At 43.9% G+C, this 26,275-nt stretch overlaps 1 protein-coding gene across 1 annotated transcript; it reads left to right on the top strand.

Annotated features, from left to right (window-relative positions):
• The first annotated feature begins 1,695 nt into the window (after positions 1–1,695).
• Positions 1,696–25,450, top strand: loxl4 (lysyl oxidase-like 4). The gene is made up of 15 exons (XM_071526569.1): positions 1,696–1,792; positions 3,064–3,400; positions 4,191–4,492; positions 4,616–4,830; positions 11,948–11,986; positions 12,139–12,352; positions 12,435–12,612; positions 16,740–16,894; positions 16,985–17,152; positions 17,716–17,878; positions 17,973–18,216; positions 19,333–19,448; positions 19,726–19,862; positions 22,290–22,401; positions 22,489–25,450. The coding sequence occupies exons 2-15, from the start codon at positions 3,085–3,087 to the stop codon at positions 22,557–22,559; spliced, it is 2,430 nt and encodes an 809-aa protein (XP_071382670.1). The 5' UTR covers positions 1,696–1,792; positions 3,064–3,084; the 3' UTR covers positions 22,560–25,450.
• The last annotated feature ends 825 nt before the right edge of the window (positions 25,451–26,275 follow it).

The following is a 26,275-nucleotide window of genomic DNA, read 5'->3' as shown; positions in this document are numbered from 1 at the left end:
CCCACTGAGCTGTTAAGCATTGGCACACACGCATGGGACATCTGTCTTTCATATGGTTTAATTAATCTGATATGCACTGTAGCCACAGTTACAATGGAAAGGTGTCACTCAGCGTGTGGATCCATTGAAATACCAGGCAGCACTGATAGTGATATTTTTAACCATGGCACATTTCATCCCCCCCTTTGGTTTTCCTTTCTCTTTCTCCTCTCCCTGTCAGCCTTGGAGATCCCTCTGATTAGGCCCCTCTAATAGGGGGCCTGTTCTTCCTGTTAGGGTTTACCAGTCAGGGAGGGACCGCCATCCAGCCACACACATCCAGGCACACACAAACAACTCAATCATAGCTTCCAAGTTTACACATGTGCACTTACACACACACATTCTAAGGTCTTATTTTTTGGGAAAATCTGCAGATGAGTAAGCTCTTGGCAAGGTATTTGTGTTTTTACAGTAGTGGTTGATGTTTCTCTTCCCACCTCCCCTGTCATGATTGTAATTTTTCATGTCTATGAATAAACCTCGCTCCCTTAAAATGGTGCCCCCTGAGGTTTACTTTAAAACTGAAATACAGTTTATCAACACAACACCCCGAGGCCAAAAATTTCCATGCAGCTAATTTTGTCATAAACCCACCCAAAATTACTCAAAAATAAATAAACAGCTCCCAAACAAGGAGCAAGACCTTAGTGGACACCTGGAGGAAACCCAAATCTAATCAAGACCGAGCACTGAGCTGACCTGTGCCACAAGGCTGTAAACCTGAGGACATTTTCCTTCTGTTTATATCTGGAAAGGGTCTGAGTACATCTCTGCATCGATATGTTGAATCTGTATCCTTTCTATTGCTTCTATTATAGGTATGACCATAGTAACATGCTCCTGGGCAGGGGTGGGATGGCATGTTCCCAGTCACGTTTCCCCTTCTTTCACCGTGGCCATCGCTACTGTGAGGCTGGGCCTATTTTAGAGTGGTGGTTTGCGGCCATCTCAACAAGGAAATATCTACCCTGTGGTTTAGGGAGCTTCTTTCGGATACTTGGAACTTGACGTTTGAAACTATTCTGGAGCCAGGTCCTTCCTGTTGGTTGCATTTACACACGTTCCCCCCGCTGTTGTGCAACACTCTGTGGATGAGGTTTTATAAAGCCTCAGTAACCTATCAAAGAAGATATATGTAAGAGAATCAGAATCAGAAAAACAGCAGATTTGATAAAGTGAATCAGGGTCATTTGGATTTCCACAAAGGCTAATGTTTCAGTCATTTTCATTCGTCTAACTTACACATTACATCCTGAAATTGATGAGTCTGTCTTCATGTCTTTGCTCTGAGCAGCCAGAGCATTCAACAGTTTCAATGCTTAAAAATAGTCATTCATATTCAAATGTCACAAAAAAAAAGAAAAAAAAACAGTTAGGTTCAGTGGCAAATCCCTGGACAATAATTACAATGTGAGAGATTATTTTGAGCTTTTATACAAACAGTATTGGAAAACTGTACTGGCAATTCAATTTAAATGTAATGAATCAACTGCACATGTTTTTAAATAAATATTTAAAATAAAGTCAAATGCCTTCGTATGAGAGAAAGAGACGTACAGAGAGAGAGAGCGGAGGGAGGGAGGGAGGGAGAGAGAGAGGGAGAGAGGGAGGGAGGGAGGGAGGGATGGAGGGAGAAGGAGGGAAGAAGGGAGGATTGACTAAGGAGAACATCTAGTAGGCACACTCCTTCACTCAGTCACTCTCCCCCAGTCAGTCACGTCCAGGACTGCAAACCTTAGCTGCCTGCCAGGTGAGTGAACTTTCACCTTCTCCTTTTACCTTATTTTCTTGATAAAGGATCTTTATTTCATTTTATTTTATTTTATTTGACCAGTCAGGCCAATTAAGAACAAATTCATCAGGTTATGCTTTATTTGTTGTTTCTTATTTTTTATAATGCACATGTAACGTGAGCATAAGAGTACAAGTGTAACAGGTGTTTAAGGTTTGAAAATGTAAGTGCAGGTTGCTTTTCTGATCTCTGGTTCCTGGCTTTTTGGCTTCAGCTTGATGCCATGATTTTAAAAGTCACTTAGCTTTAATGAAACTAAATTTCAGACATTTGGAAGAGGTGCTTGTTCTGAGTTTCTTCAGTCTTGGAATTTGTCGGTGATAAATTGCATACATATTGGCATACCTAGCCTATACAACACATTTTACTCAGTGAGTGTGATTAGTGAGGTTGAATCTGCAAACTCTTTATTGCATTGTTTATTAATTTAATTAGTGAATTATTACAGTATACAAACAGATTTGATACTATGATTTTGCCAATTATGTGACCTTCTGGCCTCCAGTGGTGGTGGTTCAGTGTCTACAGCAGTGTCTAAAAATGATGCCTGGTGTGTTCTTGTTTGTCTGTGACACTTGTTAACCTCCAGTTACAACCTGCCTATCTTTCTGTCTGTGCAGAGGTGAAATATGGTCTGGTGGCCTTGAGGGATGTTTATTCACGTAATTTCAGCGCTGAAGTACACTTCTAATTATATGTCTATGTTTGACAAGAGTGAAAAGCATTCCTATCTTTATGCGTTTTGGCGATTGCATGGCTTTATTTGAGGCAGGTTTACAAAACAAGTTACTCCCTGGCTGTCTGAAAACAGTTAACCAACTGCCAGGATCATTGTCTTACCAAAATATCAATTTTTGACACCAGTTAAGAGCAACTCTGACCGTACTCTCTCGTTAAGTGAACATGGGTTGTTTTTGGCCACCTGTGCTGCTCTGGCCAGAGGATGTCACCGTTGGTCTGCACTACAACCAGCCTCTCTCTGCGACCGCAGCCTGTTAGTTCACTGTGCTGACTGCAGTTGCCCGGACAGCTGTGTTAGCACGGCTGAGGATAGAACTTTCTCATTATGGGGTAATCGGCTCTTAATTGCCCTGCCTGGTTAATTGACTTGACTGGTCAATTGAACATGAAATAAATGAAATAAAAATGCAGTGTAGTCTGCTATTCACGCATGACAGTGACAAATTGAATCAGTTTAGTCAAAGCTGTGTTTGTACTTCCACCCTCAGACCCCCCTCCTCTCAGACACGATGACCCGCGCCCTCGCCCTCTGCTTCAGCTCCCTCCTCCTCCTGCTGGCCCTCCCCTGCCCCGGCCACGCTGAACCCCGCCGGCCAGCGCCTTCCCAGCGCAGGTCAGCTCGCGCCCCGGCCGCCAAGGTGCGACTGGCCGGGAACTACGCACGAGACCCGAACGAGGGACGCGTGGAGGTGCTGCACAACAACACATGGGGGACCATCTGCGACGACGAGGTGGACATCAAACTAGCCAACGTGGTGTGCCGGGAGCTGGGTTTCCAGAGCGGCATTACATGGGCGCACAGCGCTAAGTATGGAGAAGGACAGGGTGAGAGCTGTTACAGTGCCACATTACACATATGCCATTATGGTAGCCAAAGCCACCAAGACTTATAAACGAGCGAGTTAAGTAAAGGTCAAATGACACAATTTTTCTTGTAGGCCTAAACCAAACTGACTGGATGTGAGTGATAAATCAAGCTTTGATTAGATTTAGAATGATTTAGACCTTGTTAGACAGCCATAGTTGGACCAGCCCTAGTGCTGTAGCCTGTCTGCTCCAAGGCTTCCATCCTGTAATGTGCTTGCCCAACAACACCCTAAGAGCAAGGCTTCATAAAAAGACCACCAATTAAGACATCCAAAATAACTAACCATCATAAAGGGACAAAGATAACTTGTTATGGGATTGGAGTCTACATCTCATTAAGGTCGCCTGGCAGGCTGGCAGAGCAAATATATGGGCCAAAAGGGGCATTTGTTTTAGAATAATGACAGCATTCGCTTGCCAGAGTTGTGCTACACTTGCTGTGGTTTATGGACATTCTTTATTGCTGCTTTTAAATCCAAATTAAAGAGAAGGTTGAGTGGATTCAAGGAGCAGGATCTACGGCACCCTGCCTTGGGACGCTGTTGTGAAATACTGTGTATCTACTCCTAAACACACCGCTAAGGTGCAACCCTAAATCAGCCTGCCAGTAAAAGTCAAGTGCTAGGTGTTTAGGAACTGTTTCGAGTCCTCGTGCGGATACGATGCCTAGTCTGTCTATTGTGCAATCAATGAAAATCACTGAGTCAAAACTATGAATGAAGTGATTAATAGTTTATCCTTTCACCAGGCCCAATATGGATGGACAACGTACGCTGCGATGGCTCTGAGAAGTCCTTGAAGGACTGCAAGCACAACGGATGGGGGGTGAATGACTGTAAACACTCGGAGGACCTCGGGGTTGTGTGCACCCCAGAGCGCAGGCAGGATCAGACGGGCAGGAGGGGCCACGCCATTGCCGTGAGGCCCAATGTCAGCCCCTCGCCCCAGTGGCAGAACATCCTGGCCAGCCGCAGGGCTCCAGGACAGGGTTACCATGGCAACGGACACCCCCAGGAGATCCCCAGGTTCCAAAGACAATACCAGTACCAGGTACAGCAGAATATGTAACTCAAATATGATAAGTGGTACCTGACAGGTATCTGAAGTTGTGTCTTATTCTTATACAGGTGTATGTTGTGTACAGTAGAGGCACTGATGTTCTTCTCCCCACAGGGTCACAGTAAGGTGCGCATCGAGGAGGTGCGTCTGCGGCCGATCCTCATGGCCACCAAGAGGAAGAACCTGATCACGGAGGGTGTGGTGGAAGTGAAGCATGCTGGGAGATGGAGGCAGGTGTGTGACCTGGGCTGGAGTCTCAACAGCAGCAGAGTGGTGTGTGGGATGCTTGGCTTTCCAGAGGCTACCCAGCACAATGCCAAAATGTACAAGTAAGTGCGACCCTCTCTCTCCTACCCCGCCTGAAAACATTCCAGTTGACCTTTATGAACTCAGGTTGTTAGATCGCAGACACTAGGCAATTGGCCGCAGTTCTGAAGGGCAACAAGCTAAAGCCATTCATCCCATTGTTAAATGAATAAACACACATCCTCAAGAAAAAAAAACAGTGGCATCCCGTTTAATGCAACTTTGAGTAAAGGCCTTTTGTCTGGCTTATCTTCCTCCCCCAGCCACTTCTCCCCCTTGCTCCCCCTCTCAGCCTCACGATGATGATAAAGGGATCTCTGTCCCTCTCTCTACTGCCCTTTCTTTACACCTCTCTCTAGGCAAATCACCTCTGCTCACCTCATTGCCTCTCTCTCTCTCTCTCTCTCTGTCTCTCTCTCTCTCTCTCTTTCTCTGTCCCTGTCTGTCTCTCTCTGATGCTATCTTCAGCTTGCAGCTCTCAGACAAACAGCCTCACTTTAACTTTTAGATTCCTGTGAGGAGGTGTAATATCACTGCTGATTGTTCTTTAACTGTCCCATCAATACTGCGGTGTGGGACAAAGACAGCTATTGGAGAGCAGGATGAGGCTCTTTGTGAAGCGACTCGTCTTATTGGCAGGGCTGCCTCTGCGGACTTAAGTCGGCCATTCATCTCCTCACTTTTTCATGCCATTCCAACAGCATGTTTGACATATTGCCAACGCGTGTGCGTGCGTGTGTGTGTGTACGTGCATGCGTGCACATATGTACACATACACGCTGTGCCTACGTATGCACACACTTGGCTGCATTGTGTCGATGTTGCCCTTTTGACACAGATCCACACTTCCTCTCCTCCCGTTGGAAAATGTCGACGGTGGTTTTGGGAAGGTTCTGCTCTGTGGTCCAGCCACAGGAGGACCACACATTAGCAGAGAATTACTCCAGTGCCATTATGGGAGTGAACGGCGCCTGACCATTTACTGTCCTGACTGTGGACAGGATGGGAGACCCAGTTGGATCTCGTTCCTAGAGAGCTGCCGGCTCTAGGTGATTCACAGTTTAGCTATTCCTTCCCTCTCTTGGCCCGGGTTAGTCTGAGGCAACTGGTAACAAACCACAACATCTGCTCCGTACTCTAGGTGCTAGATTCCACTTGCTGCTGAAAGCCTGCTACTGTTTGGGGGCAATTCATTTCTTTTATAGACTTTTCTAACTGGTTTATAGACTTTCCAAACTGCCCATATCGGAGTATGAATCACTCGCTGAAAGTATTTCTGCGTTGCCCTTGAATTAAGCTATCTCCGCTCAACTCTGGATTGCTATGTTAATGGGAACACGAAGCTATAACTGGATTCTATTGTTGGAGGAGGGCAGCATCAGGCGTCATAACTTAAATGATAAAAGGCCCTCAAGGATGCACAGTTAGCTGAACAGCATGGTCTGAACAGGATCGTTTATTAGAGCACAAATTCCCCGCATTGCAGGTGCAATGGTTTTCCTGCCTGTCTTTGATTTCCATCGCTGTACAGATTCGCCAGTTAATGCAAAGAATGGGAGATGAGAAGTACAAGAAATGGGAGAGTGAGGGCTGAGGAACTAGATGGTACGGATAGATCTGTACGGCTGAAACATAAGAGACTTGGCGGCGCACCAAGAAGAGAGGTATGACAGAGGAGGACGGGGCTGCTGTAGCTTGAAGGACTTGGAGTGAAGCCTACAGGCAAGCTGCTCGCTGGCTCTTCCAGGACGTTGTTTTTAAACCTCGCTGTAAGGTCAAGGCAAGGGAAGTTAAATAATAGCACCCGATGGGCTCTTTCAAGTCTCTGACCTAAGCCACAACAAAGTGGATAATGTATCCAACATATCTGCTCCTAAATGTACAGTGAAAAGCTGACGCAAACTCAAATTCAAACCGCCAGTTTCAGTCATTATGTTGATTTCTTTTGTGTGTGTGTGTGTGTAAATTACAAGGCTCTGGAATGGAAGCGGTCATGACTTGATTCGGTTTTGTCCATGTGTCCCGGGTATGACTTGGTGTTTTGCTGTAGCATCTGGCTGTATACCCCGTCTGAACCATGATGACTTGTTTGTTTCCAAATCTGTGCCTGTTGACTATATCCAGAGATAAAGAGATGCATTTATTTTCTCAATGTATGCTCTTAAAACGGATACAGTATTGTGGATAATAGCTCTTATCTTGTTTACTGTCTTATTTGGGATAAAAGCATTTTCATTTCTATCCATGCATACTGCATGGATATGCATGTCATATTTCCATGGAGCAAATTTAGGCATTTTTTACAGACTGCCATAATGGGTTAAGGTGTATACATGCCTCAGTATCCTAGCTAACGTGCAATATTACAATTATCTTATTTGGGTTTCTCATAATTAGAATAAAAGCTTATGTGGGTTATTGTAAATAGGATATGATGTTTATATACTACAGCCAAAAAAACAGAATACTTGGATATTGGTGAGAATTGAAATCCACTCAATCCTGCTTCAGCCTGCATTTATGGATAATTGTAAGAAGGTTGCAAACTCTGACGTTAATTGCCATTGCAATTATAATTGCATAATGTACACAGTCACCAAAAAACAAAGGTCCTCCCGTCGGTTTTGAAACAACATGAATGTTCAATTTTCATGTAACAACTCCACCTTTAATGTTTGCCAGAAAAGTTTGGGATTGTTTTGCATTGCCTCACCAAATTTAGCCAGTGACACTCCCCCTCTGTCTCACCACCTTGCGCTCAGTCTCTCTGGTCCATTCTTAGAAAGCCCAGACCATGCCATGTCTCCTGGCTGCCTGTGTCTCTTGGATGGGACTCTGAAGATGCTGTAATTACAGGTTGGGCAGGACTGAGGCTCTCCAGGGTTTCTGCTGAGAGTGAAAAAACACCCCCAATTATAGCTGTGAGAGAGAGTTGGAGAGAGTTGGAGAAGGAGGAGGAACAGAGAGAGAGGAAGAGAGGGAGACAGAGAGAAAGAACAAGAGCAGCACTAGCCAGGTTTCCGCTTGCTAGTGTGAAATATGTCCCAATTACAGCTGCAGCCTGCAGCGGGTCGCTGTGTCAGCAGCTGTCTGTCTTTCTCTGTCACTGCAGTGATTTGGGGACTTAACCAGCTTTTTATGTTTAATTATGTTTTTGCTGAATCTTTCTTAAGATGGGGGTATCATTTTCAGTCCTTTTGGGTGACATTTTATGTGACCAATTCTGGTTTGGTGTCTTAGGTTTATGTGATCTTCCTCAATGATCTTCTCTCTAATTTATATTCCCATCTTTTAATATCTATATGCATGCCGGCGGCGCTTTTTGTGGTTTGGAACAGATTGTGGAACCTGACTTTCCAAGCTAAGCTGAAACGCAGTGATTTTTAGCAGCTCAGTCTAATTAATTAGTTATTTATTAGTTATTTTAAAATCAAGATCCTTGACTAGGATGCCCAAAGTGGGGCAAAACCTGACCCTACAGAATATGTTGGCATCCCGCGCATGGTCTGGAAGAGTGATATTATGTTTTATTTTTGCCATATTTTGCAATTTAGTTATGTCTGAGTATTACTTTTAAGATAACTTTTTTAAGCATCTCAATGCTACCTGATGGGCTAAACAAGCATCGACTTCTTAGTGCAATTTTAAATTATCAATACCTAATACCATCTTGTGGCCCGTGGCTCACAAGCTTTAATGGCAAAACATTGTAGCATGTAGCACCTCTGGTATAGGGTATAAGCCAGAAGAAGAGAGTGTGAGGATGATGTAACCCAGACAAGTGGTGTGATGCTTGTCCTTTAACAGGCGGGTGGGACTCCCTATCATTAGCCTCTCTTCTCTTGGCTCTGCAGCGAGGGGTGGAATACCCTCTTTGGTTAAGCAGGCTGATGAATGCTGTGGAGGTAGAAAGCTCAACACTCGAACACTTCAAAACAAACTAACATTGAGCCAGTCACACACTGTGTGAGCACACAGCTGTGGGTTGATGCTCTCAGCTGGCTATTACTGCTCACACTGCCTGTTACAAGTGCAGCGTTCACATGGAGCCACTTGTGTCCCTCATAACCCTGAAAAGGACTTCATGTATTTGATTTTAGATTTGACAAAGTGTGTGAAATTTATGTGTGATACTCATATGGTTAGAAATACAACATCAACAAACAGTGCTGTAAGTCAGTCAAATGAAAGACCTGGGAGCATCATTTATAGTCTGTATAGTAGTCCTATTGGATCTTCATAGTCAGTGTGGGTTTCTGAGGAGGGAAAATGGTTGGCTGATTGGTCTGTGGTGAGGTCACAATCAAGTCACAGACGTGTTTGCCTCATGGGAAATTGTGTGTGTGTGTGTTGTGTCTATTCTCGATGACATGTTACTACAGAGCCACATGGTAGACACATTCAAGATATTTTACAAGTGTAATTCAAGAGACTGTTAAGGATAAGTGCTAAATTCTATACAGCGTGTCAGTCGCAATTTACGCCAGGTCTCGTGACATCACATATGGCTTTATTCATGTGTAATGCATTTGATTTTAGATGGGGCCTTGAAGGGACAAGGGTCTACCTCACTGAATCAAATGTTTGATGTAGGCTGGAAAAGTACCAAGTTATTTGTGAGACTATCCAAAAAAATCATGAGTTTCATTCAAAAAGAAAGGCAGGCCTACCATTTGCAAAGCACCTTCCCTTGCCAAATGATTTCTGAAATAAAGTAAAACTCAGTTTGGAAAAGTTCTTTTTTTATATTTCCCTGCCAAATGCTAATATTTTTGAGAAGGGAGTTGTTTATATTTTTGAACTATAGAGCGATGAAGTCTCTCCTGCCCATTGACCACTTACAGCTTCAGGAAACAAGTTATTTTGTGATTGAGGAAAACCATATAGAGCGCTTACACCCAGCAGCCCATGACTTCACTCAAACATCTACATAACGTCAGGTCAATGACAATGCTTCTCTTGATTCCAGCATCCTCAGTTTGTTTTTAAAGTTTGAGACTTAGCTCGACAGGAATGTTTGTAGTTTCATGTTGGAAATCCAAATATTTAACTGCCTGTGTTTTCATATGAATATCCTGAGACATGTTTGTTTCCTTAAAGGAGAATACTGCTGAATTTTCGCGTATGTAATTTGTATGCCCTAGGACCGTCACATCTGTATTAGTGAACATTTGCCACTGTGTCCAATAGCCAGAGACAAATGAGAAGAGTTTAAGCCTCTCACAATCTTTGATGTCATACTGATGCACAGCTCCATAGAGATTGAGATAGATGAGAAAGATGGAAAAGGTTGAAATGCTTGTTTATACTTACAAATACAGATTGACCTGCTCTGGGCCATAGCGATGTCATGAGTGAATTCCATGTTGGTATGAGTAACTTTGAAAGTTTGTGTGTGTGTGTTTTACTGTACAGTGTGTTTTACTGTAAACTGCACCTCAACAGCTCTTAATGTTTGCCCTGGTGCAGGCTAGTTTGATGAAAGCCAGCTGTATGTGCGTGTGTGTGTGTGTGTTTGAAGTCATTGATGTGAATGTCTGTGAGTGTGTGTGTACTTTGTGATGGTTTGAGGGCATCCTGGCATGGTCTGTGTGGGAATGCCAAGAGAACGGAAAGGCTCTCCTCTCCGCTGCCCCCCCCAGTCAGTCCAGCCTCTCGTTGTATAAATCTCTTTTTGGTTCTGCCATTTCTCGGACATGCAAACCAGCACAGTGCCAGAGTTCTGAGGATTTGTTTGTATATGCGTGCTTGGTCAAACCCTGTTTTCCCAGAAATGTTGCACGTTACTGTTACTGAATGTCAAGGTTTTTTTAGACTACATGTGGCTTGGGAGGTTAACTACATAGTTCAAAATGTCTTATGTTTTTATTTTTATCCTTTTATAGTTCTAACTAACATCCTGTAGTTATGTACAAGTCTGTGTTACAAGCAAGAATTTCAACACTCAACACCAGTGATGTGGTAGTAAAATAAAGTCCATCTCCATTTGACGATCACATTTTTTTCTTATACATAACAGCAACTAATATGAACACAAGACTATTGTTGTTGTTGTTTTTTTCAACAATAGTAAGACAATTAGACAAACACCAAGACAATATTGAAAAGCATAATTGACAAAACATTACTGTGGCCAGAACACAAGACTATATGCAGAATAGTATTGATTTAATTTATTGAATAGTCCAAACCATATCAGGTACTGTAAGAAAGATATTAACTGATGGTTACATGATTTTATACAGTACAATGTCATATATTCTAAGGATCTATATTAGTTTTAGGTAAACTTTGACTAATGAAAAGGTGGGTAAATGGGGTGAAATTACCCAGCACCACCTTCCCGTCGAACACTTACCCTAACGATGGTAACAGGGAGTATTGTTGCCTTATAAGTCTGGTACATATGATACACTGACCGCTTATTCGAAACATAAACACAGCCAACCAGCCTAGACATTCCAGATGGAAATATACTCGACTTATAAAGCAAGAAAGAGCGAGAGAGACAGTTGGTCAGAGAGAACAAGAACAATGCATTCTTCCTCAAACTATACCAGTCATATGCCTAACTTTACTCTCACCACAAAGCCACACATGCAGCTCATTCTGGTTTCAGTCAGCATATGAGTAGAAAACTATTTTAGGTACCCACCAAGAAGCCAAGCAAGCTTACCTTTTTTATAATAATGTAATGATGTCATACTTAATTGATCATTGGAGGGAAATTCTCTTTTTTGGGATCAGGATCAGCTACGGAACAGCGTTGCTGGAGCTGGTAGGGACTCTGTGTCTTTCTCAAGGTCTCTTCAGCAGGGTGGATGCTCGCCGACATGGGTGCTTATACCTGTGTCGCCCTACTCATTACGCCGCCCTGCTGCCCCGGCTTGAGATAATCACTGTGAATCATTGTGTCTACGTATGTGTATGTGTGTGTGCATGCGGGAGTAATCCCTCCTGTGTGGCCGGGCTATATATAAAACAAACAGCAGTATCTTACAGTAAGTAGTACTGTCTCTCTGCATGGGAAATTAGTCACCCAGTTCACCTCACGGGTTGATTGGCGTGTGTGTCAGTAACCTCAGTAAATATACAGAACAGGTAGAACTGACATCACTCTCTTGATTTGTTCTTTTATAGGAAAATATGGGACACCAAGGTCGTAGATCCTTCAACAAGGTAAGACAGAGACTACTATTAGTCACCCCTACTAACCATGCTTTCCTTTACTCAGTGAATGAATGATTCTGACAGTTACTGGCAAACAAACCATCTAATGAGTTACAATTTATGAAAGAATGTATCACTTAAACACTCATCTCCACTTCTAGACTGAGCATGATGGCAAAGAAGAAGGGATTCTGGGTAGAAAAGGTGCACTGCCTGGGCAATGAGAACAGCCTGTCAGAGTGCCACGCTCAGCTGTCAATCCCCCGTAGCCCCTCCCCCTGTAAGAACGGGAGACATGCGGTGGCCAAGTGCATCCCGGGACCCCAGTTTGCTCGCATTTCCTCAGGAAGACCCCAGGCCCCTTATCCAGTTGTGGTAAGATTAATAAACGCAGGTCTACTTTAGCACGACCATATGTGAATGCAAGCTAAGCTGTTCTGCTTGCTCCCATGTGCAGCCTGTGCGTCTGAAGGCCGGTCCCAGATTGGGCGAGGGCCGTGTGGAGGTGCTCAGAGAGGGCAAGTGGGGGACCATCGTGGACCACATGTGGGACAGAACCGCGGCCACCGTGGTGTGCAGGGAGCTGGGCTTTGGTACCGCCAAGGACGCCCTGATGGGAGCATTTATGGGACAAGGTGAGACAGACAAGGCAAAGGATTTCAGACCACTAAGGCTTTGGCTCTGGAACGTATTCTGAAGTGAACCTAGCCATTTGGAGTCTGCGATATGGGTGTGTGAGTGTGTTTAAAATGCGTCATGGCATTCCAGGGAAGACAGGGGAACTTTTCCAGTCTTGTGCTTATCTAAGACTGCACCCGTCTGCCACTGAGTGGTCGGAGAATGTTTGTGTGTGTGTGTGTGTGGGTGTGTGTGTTTGGGTGTGTGTGTCTGTGTACATTACCCTGTGAAGCTGCAAATGTGTTGATCCGTCAAATCTCCAGCTGTGATATGAGCCCTACATCAAGTCTACCAGCTGCCCAAACAGCATGCACGTGCGCGCACACACACACACACACACACACACACACACACACACACACACACACACACACAATGTAATACTATAAGCCATGGTGGTTTGACTCAAGTCACGGACATAATCTCACTAACGTCCAGCAAGCTTTTTCATCCACTAGCTAGTGCTGTGCCTTTTTCCCCCAGTTTTTTGAATTTCCAGCTCTGGCTAGCACACAGGCTCAGTCGGTCTCCAGCTGTGCCAGTGGTGTCCCCACCCTGACGTGAGAGACGTGAGAACGGCTTCCCCACGCCTGGGACCGGGGTGTAGTCTCTAATCACGCTGATCAAGATGAAATATGGGATGACAGTTTGCTGGTTTAGCTGTGCGGCTGATCATACAGAGGATATTTCTGTCTGCGTTGGATTAGACCCTTTTACCTTTTAACCCCTCAAATGGGGTTTTCTGCAGATGATGTCATTCACGCTACCTTGCTTTTTGATGGGTCTAACAGAACTAAAATCTGGTCTAGTTGGCTCATCTAAGGGGACTTTCAACACACTTCACACTCCTCGTCGTCTGGTCATAATCAGCAGCTTTAGTTGTCAGGTCAGGGTTCAGGTTTGTCGGCTGGTTCCAGCAGTCTGCAGCAGAGGTGTTGTAATTGTAAGGGAGGGGCCGGCAAGCTTTTAATTTTCTACCTAAAATAAGTTCAGTTTTCCCCTCGTCCACCCACAAGGTTGCGCATGTGTATGTGCGCATGAGCATGTGTGGGCATGTGCCAGCATGTATATTTTGTGTGTAAATCCAGTCTCAGAATTATAGCATTCTGATGTGGCTCTGCAGCTGTAGTCTGGTTTGACAAATGGCAGGTTTACTCTCTGCTTTTACCTCATATTACTCCTGTCTCCCTCCTGGAAATGCAGGTTTCCTATACTGCGTTTCCTGAGTTGGTGATTCACTCTCTCACTCTCTGTCTCTCTCTCTCTCTCTCTTTCTCTGTCTCTCACTCTCTCTCTCTCTCTCTCTCTCTCTCTTTCTCTCTCTCTCTCTCTCTCTCTCTCTCACACACACACACACACACACACACACACACACACACACACACACACACATACATTCACAATGGCTGCCCTACTGCAACCATAGCACATAGCAGGGTCAGTGGACATCAAAGTCGTCTCATGGCTTCCTCTCTATAACATGCTGCCTTTTAGACATTTTACTGTCACATATAATTTTCCATGTGCTCCCGAGGCCACATAAACACAGGCCTATATGGTGTTGGAAAAGGCCTAAATTAGACTTGCTGAGAAAGACAGACAGAAAGAATAAATGTAGTTTTTTACAAACGCTGAATGAGTTTATTTCAATTTAATTTCATTATATATCAAAAACCATCAACATTTTTGGACAGAAAGTAATATTACTACTCTCTGACTTTCTCTTTCATCTACCCATCTGACACGTTTGGTCATGGCCCATGATTGTTGTCTTATTGCCGCAGAAGTCTGTATCTACGCGACCTCACAGGAGAGGATTTGCATGTGTGTGGCGATCCCGTGTGATAGAGGTTGTGGTTGACTGGCTATCAGGACGGCTGAGGGAAGGAGAGGGTGGCAGACAGTCTGCCAGCCGGAGATCCTGGCTTTGAATACAAGCCCTCCCATCTCGCGTACACAGATTTGTTGAAGCGCTTGCCTGCACAAATGCACTTGCCTGGAAATGTGGTGTACATGCACAAACACACACACACACGCACACACACTCAAGCACAGAGTGTCCCACATGGCGATCAATAAAGTGTCATGTTATAACTAGTGCACAAGCCCCAAAAGCATGTTGAGTAAGGAAACATGACTATGATGCCAGTTGGCTTCTACCCCCTGAATGTCCACAGGCAGGCAAACCTATTTCCAAACTATATGATTTTACCACTTAGGCTTGGCTAAGTAACAGGACCCAACTGATGACAGAAAGTGGCTCACAGATTGGATTAAAGACATAGAAAGAGAAGTTCCACGGAAAGAAAAACACTACAAACACTACATTAATGTGCCTAAAACGGAGGCTAATTTCAGAGAGGAAAATGCCAGGGTTTCCCTTCTAACCACTAACCAACTATTTGTGCTATTCTCAACAAGTATGTGACCAAAGTCACCCAGTTTCCAACTCCTAAAGTCCATTTTCTAATCTGTCCAGTTGATATGCGGCATCTGCTGATTCTAATTATAAGATTGTCTATTACTCAACCTGCTTCTAGTAAATACTAATTTTAGGAGAACATGTTTATTATTATTATGCCTCATACTCTTGTAACTACATCTGCTGTCAGTATTAGAAATGTTATATTGTAGTTCCCGGTTCATTGGGAAATTGAAGTCAGTGAGAGGGAAAGTGAAGAACACAGTCTAAACTCGGTCCAGACTCCACCCCATCTGCCACCCTTCTAACTCCCATCATCATTACATTTATCATCACCATCAGTGAGGTAAATTATAGGGACAATGTCTCTGTTTCTATTTCCTCTCTTGACCAACGTTGGTATATTTCCGTTTCACTGTGTAACTTTAAACATGAGGTACATATATACAGTATATACATAAGACGTTAAAACACCCTGAATACTTGTGTGTATGTGTGTGAAGTGTGTGTGTGTGTGTGTAACCAGTTTCTTGGAATTCATTTCAGGCCCGCCTGGATTTCCCAAAACGGAGGTCTAAATACAGTATGTCACTGTTCATTTTGAGGATCCCTCAAGATGAACTCTGATAACTTAAACAGTGGGAGTTTAGATGTCGCTCGTGGCCTTTACCATGGAGATAGAGGCGGAAGTGGTTTCGTTGTGCCCTTTTCATATGAGTGAACATGAACCCACACATTGTGACCAGTATGGAACCAGGCCTGCAATCTACCAAAACCAACACAGACAGACCAAGTTAGGCTGCAATCTGTCCCCTACCATTTCAACCATCTTCCTTTCCTCCCTTCTTTCTCTGCTACTCTCTCTCTCTTTCTCTGTGTTTTTGTGGTTTATGTTGTGTTTATTCTGATGGTACCTCATTTCCAAGTTTACAATTTGCATCTTTGTTTTAAGAAAACACTGAAGCCGTATTTTTCCCTGTGTTTTCATATGCTGCCGTCATTATAGTATCAGCTGTTTGCTTTCACAACATCTTAAGTTTCTTTTTTTCACCAGCTTCTATTTTGTTTAGGGATTATATTGTTTTAAACGGCAAATGAATAACTAGTATAAGTCTTGTTGTTTTGTTGACATAGATTTGGCCTTAGTTTCTAGTGAGATTTACTTACTTTTCTGTTTTGCTCACCCAGGGTGATGGACTACCCACAAGGTTGTTGTTGTGCTGAAAGCAACAGAATGGTGGTAATGAGGTGTGACAGATGGCTGGAGTACAACAATGGTGGTACTGCTGCTTGGCTGGCAGGAAGCTTTTGCCCTGACTGATAGAAACCTTTTATTGTTGATTTGACGCTGAAGTAGAGAAAGCATGAAATCCTTGTTCACATGAAACACATTCGTTTATCTGCTATTCCCCAGAGGTTGTGTAGGTGTGTGTGTGTGTGTGCGCGCGCGCGCGTGTGTGTGTGTGTGTGTGTGTGTGTTCCCATGTGTGATAAATCTGTTGGCCGTGATTGCACCGTGATGCCATCAGATGACCCCACACAGGGCAGAATAAATACTACCCTGGAATTGTGTTGATGCTCTTTTTCTTTATGCTTTTTCCTTCTTTATTTCTCTCACACCACTTTCTAATCCTGCCTTCACACCTCCTTTTCCATCTCCAGGTACAGGACCTATCCATATGAACAATGTCCAGTGTTTGGGGACAGAACGCTCCATCCTAGACTGCTTCTTCCAGGAAGTCCCACTGTGGACGTTCAAACACAACCAGGATGCCTCAGTGCGCTGCAACGTCCCCAAGACTGGCATGGAGAACTCGGTATGAAAACAACACCATCAAGAGACATTTATATCCATTTCTGTTGATAATCTATCATCCATTCATCCACTGGATTTCATTGATTTCCAGGTGAGGTTGGCTGGTGGCAGAGTGCAGGGGGAGGGCCGTGTGGAGGTCTTGATGGACGTGGGGGGCCGCAAGCGCTGGGGCTCCGTCTGCAGTGAGAACTGGGGCATCAACGAGGCCATGGTGGTATGCAGACAGCTGGGCCTGGGCTTCGCTGCCAGCGCTCACCAGGTAACAATCTCAGGAACACTTATGGTCCATAACTGAGAAGGCAGCAGCAAACATTTTGTCTCCCACAGATGAGGCAGTCCCCTTTTGGGCCAATCAGTAACAAATATGCCACCTTGTTTTTAACTCTGATTTTAGCACCCACTTTTGAGCCAGTCAGTGTAATTTTGAAAATGCCACAACACAGTGGTGAGATGCAAAACTCCCCCAAGTGTTCTCAAAATTTGAGCAGCGGTGTCTGAGATGTTGGGCATGATACGCAGAACGAATAAACAAAGTCGCACCCACCCCCTCTGGGACAATTAGTGTAATTTTGAAAATGCCGCAATGCAGTGGTGAGACGCATCATTCCCCCAAGTTCTGTCAAAATCTGACCAGCGGCGTCTGAGTCATTGAATGAACAAACGAAGGAAACAATCAATCAAATGAGCGAACAAACAAATGAGACAGAGACCAATCCATAGTCCCAATTTCATTGTGGTGGACACTGAACTATGACATTACTCATTGAATAAAAACCTGACAAGCTCTCTATGCGCTATGCCCGCACCCCCACCCTTCTGCAGGAGACCTGGTACTGGGCTGGCGACCCTAATGCGGCTGAGGTGATTCTCAGTGGAACTCACTGCGTCGGCACAGAGCTGTCAATCCAGCAGTGTCGCCGTAACAACCATGTTCACTGCCCTCGAGGAGGTGGAACTAAGGCCGCTGGGGTCACCTGTTCAGACAGTAAGTCATGCCATCTTAACTCTCTACCTCCCCCTGTCTTGACTCTTTGGCTACTTGAATCCCAGCATGACCTCTCACCCCTGATCTGCTGCAGCGGCCCCTGACCTGGTTCTGGACGCCCAGCTGGTCCAGGAGACAGCCTATCTGGAAGACCGACCACTCCACCTGCTGACCTGCGCCAATGAGGAGAACTGTCTGTCCTCCTCTGCTGCCAGGATGAACTGGCCCTATGGACACCGCCGCCTGCTGCGCTTCTCCTCCCGCATCATGAACCTGGGCAAGTCCGATTTCAGACCCAAAGCCACCAGGGAGAGCTGGACATGGCACCAGTGTCACAGGTACAGCATACCACAGGGGTTTATGGAAGTTTTGCATTGCCTAGGTATATGGAGTGTTGGCAGTGGAACTGGTTATATACTTACAGTTGACTATATGTGGGATGTTCCACCAGTGCAAGGGTGTCGTGGTTGCAGTTGTGGTCATTCTAAGTGTTTTTGTGGGAAGCTGTGGTTTGGAGTGTCCCGGATACAGGTGAGCGGTTGTGTGGTTTGTAGAGGGGTGTGGGGCTGCCAAGAATAATCCGACGAACACCTGTGACTTGCACAAAACGTGATTGTTCCTGCATTAATGACATAATTGCCTCCATGTCGGATAATTCAAGTTATATTTAATTTAATTGAGTTGAATTACTGCCAGGTAAGAAAACATGTGGAAGTGTGATCTTTACACCAATGAATAAAGTACATGTGGTTTGACGCGGGGTCCGAGGGTAACGTTCAACACAGGCTTACACATAAGAGCCTTTGTCTGTCCATGGGCCTTAGCAGTATTTAGTCCGTTAGTCTGACATAGATGACATATTGTCCTCAGGTCTACTCTTAACACATTCCACTGCCTCTCAGAAACGCTCCCCTCAGGTCTGCTAGTTTCTTGTCAGATGACGAGAACACTTTCAGGCCTGTCGTCATGGGAGAAGAAGGAGCCATTTGAAGCCCACAGTGTCGGCTGTGTGAGATGTGTCCCAGTAAGTTACGGGTGGCCTGAAACAGTGTTGTCATCTCTCCAGATTCATTAGCCGCCTGCACCACGTGTCCGTGGAAATGACGGCCGAGCCGGTGCGGCCGCCACAGGCCGGGTGTTGTACAAAGGACAGGGTAGTCCCCGGTTAGGTCCGCCTCAGTTAATCTCTTACAACAACACATCAGAGCTATGGATGTGTGTGTTTCAAAGCCCTCCATTCACGCAGAATGGGTAAACAGCGCAACCTAGCCGGCACTAAAACAAGCTTCTGTGAGAGGTGTTACCGTGACACCCACACTCGTGTTCTAGAACTGAGGTCATTAGGCTACCAGCCATAGGGAGCCAGTGTTCCATTAGCGTAAATGCACACACACACACACACACACACACACACACGCTCTCTCTCACCTGGACTCTCTCCTGTGTTGTCCCAGGCACTACCACAGCATTGAGGTGTTCACGCATTACGACCTGCTGACTCTGAATGGCACCCGGGTGGCAGAGGGACACAAGGCCAGTTTCTGTCTGGAGGACACCTACTGCCCCGAGGGTAACGTTCACCACCATTCAGAAAACTCCGAAAACACACAAATTAATATCATTTTTTCAGCTATAACTTCTCAAACGTTTACTCTGTGGTTAATGTATTAGATCACCGCTGTAGTTTTTTGTTCACTCTCCATTTATTTGTTGTATCTTGGATCAAATTTTGTAATACGAAAAGAGTTGATAGACAGTACAGTGCAATTCAGGAAGCTAAAGGCTCTTAACAACAAGCATTTGAGCTTTGAGGATGTGATTGATGTTGCTGTGTGTGTTTGTGTTAGGTCTCCAGAAGCGTTTCTCCTGCTACAACATGGGGGACCAGGGCATCTCTGTGGGCTGCTGGGATACCTATCGCCACGACATCGACTGTCAGTGGATCGACGTGACAGATGTACGGCCAGGAGACTACATCTTCCAGGTCAGAGGTCATTTCATGTCTCTCAGTCCTCCCCTCCCTGCGGATACATTTGGAACAATAATTTCTTTCAAGTCACACATATATTTGATCAAACGTCAGTATATTTGTGCTTCAACAGTGAGACAGAGATTCACAGGCTCTCAAGTCGGAGTCCCTCTTGGCTGGTTGGGGTTCATGCGGCGTTTCATTGTCTCTCAATAAAACATCCAGACCTCCCTTAGTCACCGCAGTCCTGTTGGTCCACCTCACTCTTCTCTCTGTCTGTCATTACTGTGACCCAGGTCAATCAGTCGTGTCATTGTGGGCGCTAGAGTAGAACACATCAAGGACTCCATTTCCCATTATCCTCCATCTCCCATTCAGACTACTAATCCCAGCATGGTATGCAGCAGTTCTCAGATCTCAGCATGCTGCCAATTACCTCCCAGTCGAGGGAGAGGGGTTACAGTGTAACTGGCTGTCTGATAATTACTGCTGTTACCTAATCCTTCTGAGAGGTTACACTCAATCTGGCCCTTGGTAATTACACCTATTTATTGGAGACAGGTTTATTTAATTTACCCATAATAAGCATGACTGACACACATACACTCGCACACACTTGCACGCATATGCGGACTGGATGTATTTTAAGCATGTCGAGCGGGGCGTAATTATAAAGTGGCACCTTGCCACAGTTATGCACTGTGTGTAGGCGGGTAGAAGGAAAGAATGATGGGGGAGACGAGGGAGGAGGGTAAATGAGTAGAGAGAGATAGATGAGAGAGAGAGGGAGACATGGGAAGAACTATTGAAAGTCAAAAGTTCAGGGTCAGTTGAGGAGACCCAGACTAAGGAGACTTAACCAACTTTACTTGAGAAGAACAAGAGAGAAAACGAGACACAGATAGCCAAGCAGCAAGTTAGTCACCAAGGTTGCAGCAGTGGAAAACACAAACAGCTTTTATAGCGCTCTCTCTCTCTGCTGTGTTGTTACATTTATCTAGTAAAGTGGGGGATGATGCCCCGCTTTTCTCATCCTGGGCTTTACAGAAAGATCAAGAAAGCCTGCCCTTGAACCACCCAGAGCTAATGAAACACACCAATTACCCAAATTAACTATGGCCTCCCTTTAGTCAAACAGCAGCTAGTCCCCCCTTCCATTAGGAACGGCTAATTTGCCACCAAGGAGTTTCTCCTGCCCTGTTTTTATTTTTATAGCCACTTTCTCACTGAGTAACACATTCCGCCACTGCACCGGACCTCTGCAAAAAACTCATACACTTAAGTCCAACACTGTAATTTACCCTGAAAAATAAAGAGACAGTTTTTGTGCATTCACTAAGTTTTTAAAAGTTTTCCTTTTTTTTTGTAAGTGTAGTTTGCCGTGCTTCCCTCTGTAGCTGTTTGTAACCTGTACTTAAAGTGGGTGTAGCAGTTTACAGAGCAGCTATTAGAGTAAATGGCTTCTCAGTATTATCACCAGACCGGATTAAGAGAATGGTTGTATCAGCAGTTATGGAGCTGCTCTGCAAATAACACACTATTAGTACAATGTATGGCAGCACTCAGAGTAGGACCAATTTCAGACGCACAAACATGCTTATGCATAACTACACTATTGCAACACACTTAAATTTCAGGCCTTTTCAAGTCCTTATTATCACATACCTGTGTTGGTGCAAAGAGAGAGCGAATCTCTATATTTTAGAGCTGCAGGCTGCGCTGTGGTGTAGCTGCATTCATTGTACCCCAGCTATAAAATCGCCTCTGCAGCAAGTTATCATGTTCTGTGTGGGCGCCGATGTCTTTGTTACATTATTACACAAGTTTCCATACAAGTTATAAAATACTTTTACGATGGGCTTTCCTTAAAGATCTAGCAGTGTGTTTTGTGCTGTGCGCTGCCGTGGTAAAAGCAAATGTTTTACCACAGGATGTTATACAGTCCATATGCCCAGCTGCAGTCCAGTCCTACCAATTGAATATCATTCCGATGTTAAGTCCATGAGAAAGAATAGTGGAGTCTATAGTGTATTTATGTTTCCGAACAGAAATACTGTATGGAAAAGTCATCCAGCTTTTTATGGATGTGAATGGGATGGACTATAAAAACAATACCAGCCACGAGTGCCTTTTAATAACAGCCCCCCTAACAATTTTACATCCAACTGATCTTTATTTCAAATGGCTTTCTCAGTGTGTGGACAGAGGAGCACACAGTCTTACTCCTTGTTTCTCCATGCGCCCGGCCAGCTGGAGATATTGGATGGAGGGGAGAACAATGAAGTGATAAACTCCCCCTGTTTTCTAATAAACGTGTCTGTGGTGATGATGAAGCAAGCAGCTGCGAGTTAGAAGGTCACACACATCCACCATTGTGATAATGAACCATAAAGGGCGCTGCCTGTGTCAACAGAGGTCCTATATGATTGTGCTCCATTACAGGTGGAAGTTAACCCGGCGTTGGACATGGCTGAGTCCGACTTCATGAACAATGTCATGAGGTGTCGATGCAAGTATGATGGCCACAGAGCTTACATGTACGGATGTCACGCAGGTGAGGACAAGGAACTTTCTGTCCCCTTCCTCACTCTCTTTATTTATCCCTCCTGATATCTGACTTTGTTCTGTTTTTTCCTCAAAGGAGATGCATACAGTGCAGAGATTGAAGATCTGTTTGAGCACCAGAGGCAGATCACCAATAACTTTGTGTAGCCCACCCCGGGGCCCAGTGCGGAGGCCTCCCAGCGGGGCCCAGAGACTGCTCAGGGTGGGCTGAGGTCCCCGGCCCCAGGGCCTCAGGATCTCAGGAGCCACAGTACCAGAGAACACGCAAAATGGCACCTGTCCATCTCCTTGGCAGATGTGGATTACATAATGATCAGCGCATCACATCACAGAAGAGACCATCGCAGAGACTCCATTCTCATCTTGAACAGCCGTCGACAACAAGAGTGGAACAGGTGCCATATAGGCTCAACACATTTTTACTCCAGTTAAGAGGAAATTGGATTCAAACTATACTGTTTTCTGTGAATGTGGACTACTAGTAACTTTGCTATTCAAAATGTATATGTATGAATGACCTTAATGTCACTATAGCTAATCTGTCACAAAGACAAAGGGAAAACCTGATGATGTTGGGAAATCTCATTCCCACGCTACATATAGAGAAGACTAGAAGATATGAAAAGAAATATTGTGAGTTTAATTATATTCTGTAGCAAAACAACTTTAGTTGGTCTAATGCAAAAGTGGCTTAAGGTACTATAATTGGCTCTGTTCTTTGTTGGTATTATTCTACTCAGATTCTTTACCTATTGGATCGTGTATAGCTGTTGACTATTACATTATTTCACCATTGGTGCTCCTAAATGATACTGTATGTTTTTATATTAACCTCACTACATTTCAGGTGAACAGTGTTGTACAATGCATTTTCTGATAGTTTTTACAATTCATTAGGTATTTTATTAATGCTTCGGTGTTGTGTTAACAAAATCATTGCTTATAAAAAATTTAGTCAGCCTCCTTAGTTTTCTCCTTCTCATCTAGAATTGATGTTAGAAGAGGTCAAATGATTTTTATGGAACGAAGCACTTTATTTTTTGAACATCAGTATTCTAATATTTGCCCGCCTTCCCCTTTTTATTTTTTAATTAGCCAGCAAATTGACTTTCTAGGATATTATATTTCATCCACAAAAATGTAACTTTTATTGTGTTTTACACTTGAGCAGGTGAAATCTAAAGCTTGTGTCGTTCAGTTTTCATATGAAATGTACTATTTATACTGTAACTTTATTTATTCATGGGTTTCACACATACACAGCATGCTCAGTAAAGGGTTTGTTAGCTAGCTTTTAACTTCAAGTTACAATACTGAACATGCTTTGGCATATCTGTCTACCTTTTCTAAAATGAATTAACCTGGGAGAAAACATGATTTCATAGTTATCAGACATTTCAGAGTTATTAAAGCAACTGTAACTGTACAGTTTCTCTCTTCAGCCTTTCTGATGGGAGTGAAAGCAAGCCTGAAAAAAGCCACAGTATTGTGGTAGGCAGGCTGGGTTTCAGAGCATATAAAAAGCCTTTTAATTACGTCTGTTTGGGTTAGAGTTAGGGTTACGGTTAAGGTTAGGGCTATAGCATGAGCTGCTCCATAGAAACACTATGGAATTGTTACATATGGGATCACGGAAAGAGGGAGCATTGATATTTCTGTCTTTGCACAAGCAAAGTGAGAGATTAATAATTTCTGAGCAATTTAGAGAGGGAGAAAGTGACGGGAAGATAGAGAGATTGAGAAAGAAAGACAGAGCAAGTCAGATATAGGAAAGCAGAGAGAATGGAGAAACTTTGATGCAGACATACAGAGTTTTTACTACCGGAGACCACAAGCTGGCGTTTTCAGCTCCCAAAGAGAACAACATGTTTGTCTGGGAGAAAAAATAAACTGCTAGATTCACGCTTCGGCACAGTAAACAGTGGCCTTGTTTTCGTTTAGCCCCGGCCTGCTTGAGATGTAGTGTATCCTTCCACATCTTTGCTGAATCAGTAGCTTTTCTATACCAAACAATGATGTAACGGCATCTTCTTTACAGCATGGAACTACAAACTGTGCTCGTCTGAATCATGCTCTTTTGCTCCATTAGTGCCTTTGATGTGTTTGGCTTATTGTCCTTAGTGGTTAAACCTGTTAAGATGGTTTTCTAATGGACAGTTTCCAGGACACGTTGTTGCGGCCAAGTCACTCATAAAGACAGGAGTAGACTTAATGAATTCCTTTAGCAGATTCTCTTTCCTCCTTCCTGGGCCTTCATTTGGACTCCATTAAGGAGCCCAATAAACCAAGATTTTTTGGAATCAACATTTATAATCAAAGCACACCTACATTTCTTAGCATAAAACAGTGACATGTCCCATCAGCCCCATTACCATTTAAAGTTGCAGGTTTAAAGGAGTGTTTGATGACACTTTTCTATTGTTTTGTGCTTGTGTACAGTTGCTATTGACATACTAACATGGTCTGTTCTATGTGTTATTTAATTTTGTATGCCATTCCATAGCTTAAGTAACTCATATACTTTGGTTCATAATCACCACACTCATCATAATATCTAATTACTGTATGTGTATCCATGCTGTAGAAATATACAGCATGGGGATATGGTTGTACATGGCCAGTTAGACAGCCAGTTATCCTGTTATGCCTACATTGTATGTTTATTTAAGCTGAGAGTGTGAGCTACATGGTGCTTATCTACAATCATATTCATAAAAAAAAGCTGTGCTCTCAGGGACTTTGACCTCATCTAAAGAGTAAAAACAGAACTTCATGTGATGTGATTTGGCTTGCCTTTAGCTGTGATGCATACATGACACCGGATGAACTGTTTGTCAATAATCTTACTAAAATAATCTATATACATATGTTCTTGCTGATATAAAATTCTATGAACGTAACAAACTTTGTGACATTTTGCCTTGGGGATAACAAGGATAACTGTGGATAGACACTGGCTGAGTTGGAGGGAAATTTCAGTCGAAGAACAAATCGCAATCCATTCATTCATCATTACTGTGAATCAATAAAACTTCATCACACACAAAGCTGTCCTCTGCTTCCTGCCTCCTTTTTGTTCCAAATGCACGACCCTGCAGAATATGTTGGTGATAAAGTGGCTCAAATGAACCTCAAGCATGTTTTCTCTACACCAGGAAGGCAACAGAGGCTGTAGTATGTGTAGCTTTTTCCTTGCACCTGCTCCAATACATTTGAGACAAGCAATCTTGCGGGAAGTTCATATCTGCCCCAACTGGTCAGTCTGGCGCTCAGGGAATTGGGTCTTTAGAGGTGTAGAGACTTGTGGAATACTGGCACTTTATTTTAGGAGGTTTCTTCTAAAATGACCAGGTTGTCCAAAGAAAACCCTTTCAAGTTGTTAGCTTTTCTGTGACTTAATCATAAGCAAATAATGCCCCCATGGGAAGTGAGAAATTGCCAAACTATTTCAGTAACGAAAATACACAAAAGTGTCCAGGAATTAATGACTAAATCCAAGCATATCAAATCTGGTAGAAGTGGGTGGGGTAATCAGCTATGTCTGGAAAGAAAATTTACTCTTAACAAAAGTCTGATTTGATCAGAGCTGACAAGTCCACCCAGTAAGAAAACAGCTGAGCTGTGAAGTGGTCACTCAGAAGAAAACACAAGTCAATACTGAGATGAAACAGCTGCTGGGCAAACAGGAAAGGAATACTTGAAAGCAGAGCACCTGGGTCCGAGGAGTGGACTCAGACATACACACACACACACACTCAACATCCTTTCATGCCCTGGCACACATCCACAAATATCAGCATACTGTATTCCTGTAAACACACATGCAAGCACACACACATGTAAGTACTGTATGTACTGCAAAA

The sequence above is a fragment of the Centroberyx affinis genome, unplaced genomic scaffold (assembly GCF_046629955.1).
Source record: "Centroberyx affinis isolate AG114_WGS23_722 - 3 ecotype Tasmania unplaced genomic scaffold, CSIRO-AGI_Caff_v1 ptg001434l_1, whole genome shotgun sequence".
NCBI lineage: Eukaryota > Metazoa > Chordata > Actinopteri > Beryciformes > Berycidae > Centroberyx > Centroberyx affinis.
The sequence above is the reverse complement of the archived record's forward strand: the minus strand, read 5'-3'. Positions and strand labels throughout refer to the sequence as shown.

Bases quoted from the DNA above. Each gene is read 5' to 3' on its own strand.
- loxl4 (XM_071526569.1), top strand. From the start codon at position 3,085: ATGACCCGCGCCCTCGCCCTCTGCTTCAGCTCCCTCCTCCTCCTGCTG. The intron at 3,401-4,190 runs GTGAGAGCTGTT...TCCTTTCACCAG, and splicing joins TAAGTATGGAGAAGGACAGG to GCCCAATATGGATGGACAAC. The intron at 4,831-11,947 runs GTAAGTGCGACC...GTTCTTTTATAG, and splicing joins CACAATGCCAAAATGTACAA to GAAAATATGGGACACCAAGG.